The 6,000-nt window shown below is 59.2% G+C and overlaps 1 protein-coding gene across 1 annotated transcript in view; it reads left to right on the forward strand.

Moving 5' to 3' along the window:
• RXRG (retinoid X receptor gamma) overlaps positions 1–5,696 on the forward strand; it is a gene marked incomplete at its 3' end in the record, with an annotated part of 147,052 nt that extends 141,356 nt beyond the window's left edge. The window contains exons 8-10 of the mRNA XM_079761967.1: positions 586–677; positions 1,523–1,628; positions 5,549–5,696. Of these exons, the coding sequence (XP_079618093.1) occupies positions 586–677; positions 1,523–1,628; positions 5,549–5,696 (346 nt within the window). The remainder of the gene's footprint in view (positions 1–585; positions 678–1,522; positions 1,629–5,548) is intronic.
• Positions 5,697–6,000: the final 304 nt, after the last annotated feature.

The following is a 6,000-nucleotide window of genomic DNA, read 5'->3' on the forward strand; positions in this document are numbered from 1 at the left end:
GGTTCCGCGCCCTAAAGGCTGCTGAGGGAGTCAGCCGTGTGCTCAGGGGGCGAGTGAAATGAGAGGTGAATGGCTCCGGTGAGAGGATGGAGGACAGGAGAGAGGAGGTCTCTGTCCAAGTGCAAGGCCCCCCTGGCCCCTCCCCAGCTCCATCACAGTCGGTCCATGGCCACGTGATGTCCACCTCCTGTCTCCTTTCCTGTGTCATTCCCACCACGTGGTCCACGCAGACCCGCCTGGTCCTCTGTGGGCTCCGGCCCCGTCCTGGCCTGCAGGCTTCTCCGGTCACTGCGTGCTATCCCGCTGTGTTCCCCACATGCAGGCCCTCTGCTTGGCCTGTTGCATTTCTACTGATTTCCAACCCCAGGCTGCCTCTCCAGCCTGAGTCACCCACCCCCTGTGTGCCCTGGACTTGGCGCACGGCCGTTCCTGGCTTTGCATTGCTGTGTGTGTTTCCACGTCTGAGGTCAGGGGCCGCACCTTACTCCCCGGTGCATCGTCTGCCAATGGGGCGGGTGCATAGGAGATGTCGCTTGTGCTCACTGTCCTGATCTCATCGTCGCCTGTCATTTTTCCTGGGAACAGAGTCCTGACTGAGCTGGTCTCCAAAATGAAAGACATGCAGATGGACAAGTCGGAGCTGGGGTGCCTGCGCGCCATCGTGCTGTTTAACCCAGGTGAGGCGTGGTGCGGCGCTCAGCCCAGCACCAGCACGCCGGGCCTCGAGCTCAGCTGGGACAGGGACGCAGGGCCCGGAGACTGTCCTGGGTGGGGCACAGGGCCAGCTCCTCATGGCCTCCACTCCCACCGCTGTCTTGGAAAGTCCTGAGTGGGTGTGGGCGTTTGGGTGGGGGGAGAGGAGAGATGGCAGTGGCCTTGGGTGGCAGTGAGGGAGGTGGTCAGAGTCAGCATGGAATTTTAGGCAAAGCCCACAGGATTTGCCGATGGATTAGATGTCGATGTGCCGATGTGGGAGGAAGAGAGGTGTTAGATATAGTTCTCAGAGCTGTTGGCTTCGTTTCCCTGAACAGGTAGGAAAGTGGAGTTCTCATTGATGGAAACGGGGCCATGGGGTGGGGAGTGGGAACCAGGACCTTGTGTCTGGGCTGGTGCCTGGAGGCTGGGGGAGAGGAAGATTCAGAAAGCACCTGCAGGCAGGAAGAGGAGGTGTCAGGGGGAGGGGTGCGGCTTCCCAGACGCCTGTGGTGGTGGGGAGGGGGGAATGGGCTCTGGGATCTGTAGTCAGCGCTCAGTTCACTGATGTGGGACCCAGTCTCTGGCTTTGTACCATCTCCTCATTGAGTCCATGCTTAGCACACAGTAGGCCCACATGTGAAGGGACTGTTTCTGGAATGGCCCAGATGAGGTAAAACTCCTCCTGGGAGTCGGCTGTGGGCACCTCGGCCCCTGCAGTCTGGGGTCAGTGTTTCCAAGTTGCTCCCTCCCGTGGCGTCTGGTGACTGCGGGGTGGGCCGCCTCTGCGGAAGGCGTCACCGGAGCTTAAATCAGTCGTCTGTTCCAGATGCCAAGGGTCTGTCCAACCCCTCTGAGGTCGAGACCCTTCGGGAGAAGGTCTACGCCACCCTCGAGGCCTACACCAAGCAGAAGTACCCGGACCAGCCAGGCAGGTGAGGCGCGGGAGGCCCGGCCGCACTGACAGGCAGTGGGGCCGGCACGGTGGAGAGTGTTCCCAAATGGGACTTAATCTCTCGGCAAGCTCAGGGAAGCAGAGCCCAGGCCGTGCCGACAGAGGTCCGTCTTTAAGCGCTGGACGCACAAGCAAGTGCATGAATGTGTGGGTCTCATTATCTCTGATTTCTAACCAGTCACGGAGCTCAGAAAGGTCAGGAGCTGCCCAAGGTCACAGAGCTGGTGTGCGGGGGGGAGGGTGTGTGTGTGGGGGGGGGGCAGGGGGGATGGTGGCTGGACAGGAGCCCAGGCCTCCCTGGTGCCAAAGGGCTGGGATTGCCAGGGACCGCATTGCTCCGCTGCCCCGCACCCCCGCCGGAGACGGCTCTGGTAGCCAGCAGAGGTGACCTTGGTCGCGGGCTGCCCTGGTGGCCTCCAGCAAGCGCTGGTCTGGGCCTGGGCTCCTTGTCTGAAAAGGACGTTGGCCAGGAGCTCTCAGACCAGCTGGCCGTCGCCCATACAGGTCTTCCCAGGTCACTGACCTCTTTTCTCAGATCTTTCCCCCGAAGCACAGCTAAATGAAAGTTCCCCTCCTCAGCCAGCTCTCATCTCAAATCTCACAGGAAACTGAAAGCAAAACCTGAAAAACCGCCCCGGAGGCATCAGTTTTGGAGTTAGCGTTACTTTTCCAGGCTCCCAGTTCTCCCAGGGACTCGGTGAGGGCTGACGTCTGCGCAGCCGTTTTCCTGGGTCACACGCCAGTTCCTGTCCACTGGCCAGAGAGGCCGAGCCACGTCTGTCCGAGGCTTGAACCGCCCGAGCGGTGGGCCTCAGCCAGTGGGCACAGTAACGGGTGTTGGGGGGGGGGGCGGTGAGCCAGGGCTGCAGACCTCCCAAATGCCACCAGAGAGCAAAACCCAGGCTCCATGCTTACTCGCGAATCAGTCCGCTGCTGTAAGAGGGGACTGTGCACACCCCACCTGGGCCCAGCTGCTTCCTTCCTGCTCCATGCACCCCAGAGCTGTGAGGTCGAGGAATGCACGAGGCCAGAATGGTGAGGGATTACGAATTTATTCAATCATCCGCACACCAGGTGGCTGAGCCTGGATGGCTCCAGCCCCAGTGAGGGGAATCAGAGGCTTTTAAAGGACTCTTGGCGGGCTTTTTCTGGGCGGAGACTTCTTTGTGCAGACCCGGAGCGGGGAGAATGGAATGTGGTCGCAGCAAAGGCAATGTCCACAGTGAAATGGCCTGAAAAGCCAGCTCCCGGGGGAGGGTACCAACTCAAGTGCTCCATCACACCTCACAGAACCAGAGCCAGGGACCTGTGGGCGGCCCCTCCCTCTGGAAAGACCCCTCCCTGCGCTCACTTCCATTGGTGAGAACTTGGTTACATGGCCACCCAGTGCCATAGCCATGGAGGGAGGGCAGTGGGGGAGGGAGGGCAGTGGGGGATGGAGGGCAGTGGGGGAGGGAGGGCAGTGGGGGAGGGTGGGCAGGGGGTTGGTGGACAGACAGGAGCGTCTCCTGCTGCAGGTGAGACTGAAGGGCCCAACACCAGGCCTGGTGCCTGTGCCCTCAGCCACGTGTGGGGGATTCTGCTGAATGCAGCCCTGGGGCAACCTACCCGTTTGTGAGCACACACTGTGGTGTCTGTGAGCACACACTGTGGCGTCTGTGAGCACACACTGTGGCGTCTGTGAGCACACACTGGGGCGTCTGTGAGCACACACTGTGGCATTGTGAGCACACACTGTGGTGTCTGTGAGCACACACTGTGGCGTCTGTGAGCACACACTGTGGCGTCTGTGAGCACACACTGTGGCATTGTGAGCACACACTGTGGTGTCTGTGAGCACACACTGTGGTGTCTGTGAGCACACACTGTGGCATTGTGAGCACACACTGTGGCATTGTGAGCACACACTGTGGTGTCTGTGAGCACACACTGTGGCGTCTGTGAGCACACACTGTGGCATTGTGAGCACACACTGTGGTGTCTGTGAGCACACACTGTGGCGTCTGTGAGCACACACTGTGGCATTGTGAGCACACACTGTGGCGTCTGTGAGCACACACTGTGGCGTCTGTGAGCACACACTGTGGCGTCTGTGAGCATACACTGTGGCGTCTGTGAGCACACACTGTGAGCACACACTGTGGCATTGTGAGCACACACTGTGGCGTCTGTGAGCACACACTGTGGCGTCTGTGAGCACACACTGTGGCGTCTGTGAGCACACACTGGGGCGTCTGTGAGCACACACTGGGGCATCTGTGAGCACACACTGTGGCATTGTGAGCACACACTGTGGCGTCTGTGAGCACACACTGGGGCGTCTGTGAGCACACACTGTGGCGTCTGTGAGCACACACTGTGGCGTCTGTGAGCACACACTGTGGCGTCTGTGAGCACACACTGTGGCGTCTGTGAGCACACACTGGGGCGTCTGTGAGCACACACTGTGTGCAGGCGTTGGGAGAAGCGCACCTGCAGCCGTTCTCAGAATGGCTCTAGTCGTGTTCTTTATCTTAAACCAACCAACCAACCAACAAACAAACTAACAACAAAAGACAAACCCCAGAAAACCAAACCTTGCTTTTTCCTAATTGTAAAAGCAGAGCAAGCTTTGGTAGGAAACAAGGAAAATATTTTTAATACATAAAACAGGTAGTAAAAGTTGGTTGTGAATTTTGGGGTGTATTTCCTTCCAGTCTCCTTGTGTAGAAAAGGAGCATTTACAGTCTGAAGCTCCACAGCCTGGCGGGCTCTCTCCCTCCCAAAGCCATTCCAGGCGTTTCATCAAGTGTTAAAAAACCACGTCATCGCTTCCGACGACTTTGTAGGACTTCACAGGGGTGTGTGTCCTGATGTATTTAGTCACTGCCTGGCTTGGCATTCGGCTGTTTCTATGACTGTCACTTAAAAAATGCTGCAACCTGCCCGTTTTTCCCAGAAGGGGCTGCCAGGGGCCTGGGCTTGGGCAGAGCTCGGGAGTTCAGGGAGGGGAGCAGAGGCCAGGCTCCTGGGTGTCCCTTGGGTGTGGACACACAAGGTGACCACCCTGAGGCTGAGCAGCTCCATCAGGGTTGGCCCTGGGCTCAGCCAGGAAGGAAAGTGCGGAAGTTGCCTCTGGTTTGCAGCAAAGGGTGGAGGGCATCCAGGGGTGGGGAGGCCTGGCTCTCGGTGGTGCAGTGCTGCCACCCTGTGGACACTTCAGAATACACGCCACCGGGCCTGGCCGCCCGCGGGGCAGACTCCGGAGCAGGGACAGCAGGCAGACCCCTGGCTGTGACTGAGTTCCATGGTCCCCATCTCGGCTCCGACATCCAGGACAGACGGCAACGAGAGCCGTAGTACAGCACACTCAGCAGGTTCCAACTGTAAAATGGCATTTCTAGAGTCAAACAGCATTTCCAGAGTTAGTCTAACTTTGCACTTTACAGAGAAGCCGTGTCCTTTGCCAAATTCTGTAAAAGCCTCTGGGGCGGCCGCCGGGCTCAGCCTCCCCCTTCACCCAGCCGCCCTTCGCCGCACGCGACACCTTTCACACGCACTCAGGGGCTGTGTGACCGCACGTTGGGAGGTTTGTGTTGGCCTGGGTACAGACTGAAGTTTTTCCGTGTAGAGAAGCAACTGGTGCTGGTCTACTTTCCTCGTGTTGACACATTTCCTTGCGGCATGAACATAGAAACACATGTTTTCAGGATGCTAAGATTCCTGTTGGAACTCTCCTCATCGGAAGTGTCCCCTTTAAGAAGATACCCTCCTTCCAGCCTTTTCTGACGCCCCCTGGGGTTAGGTTCTCTGCTGCCCTCATCCCTGCCAGGCTCCCTCGTCCATCACAGGGGTCCAGAGGCCTGCCCCCTGGCCCTGCCCCTGCGGCTGTGCGTGGGCCTGACCTCCCGGTCTCCGTAGGTTCGCCAAGCTGCTGCTGCGCCTGCCCGCCCTGCGCTCCATCGGCCTCAAGTGCCTGGAGCACCTCTTCTTCTTCAAGCTCATCGGGGACACGCCCATCGACACCTTCCTGATGGAGATGCTGGAGACCCCGCTGCAGGTCACCTGAGCCCCCGGCCGGCCGCAGCCTCCCGCCGCGGAGCTCTGGGCGGGTGTGTGGGGACCCGGTCCTGCCCACGCGCCTGCACTCCCCACCCCACCCCACCCCTTCCTGCTCCTGGAATGTGACGTTTATAATAAAGAAACCTTTCTACACACAGGCCTTCGGAGGTGGGGTTCTGGATGCCAGAGGCCAGCCTTCTTTCTCTCTAAGGGGCCGGACCTTTCCGGAAGCTCTTGGAAAGTTAACGCGGCCTCTGTACATGAGTGGTTCGCATTGTTTTTCACTTCCCAGGGACAGCGAAGGGATGAGT

The sequence above is a fragment of the Cnephaeus nilssonii genome (assembly GCF_951640355.1).
Source record: "Cnephaeus nilssonii genome assembly, chromosome: 21".
NCBI lineage: Eukaryota > Metazoa > Chordata > Mammalia > Chiroptera > Vespertilionidae > Cnephaeus > Cnephaeus nilssonii.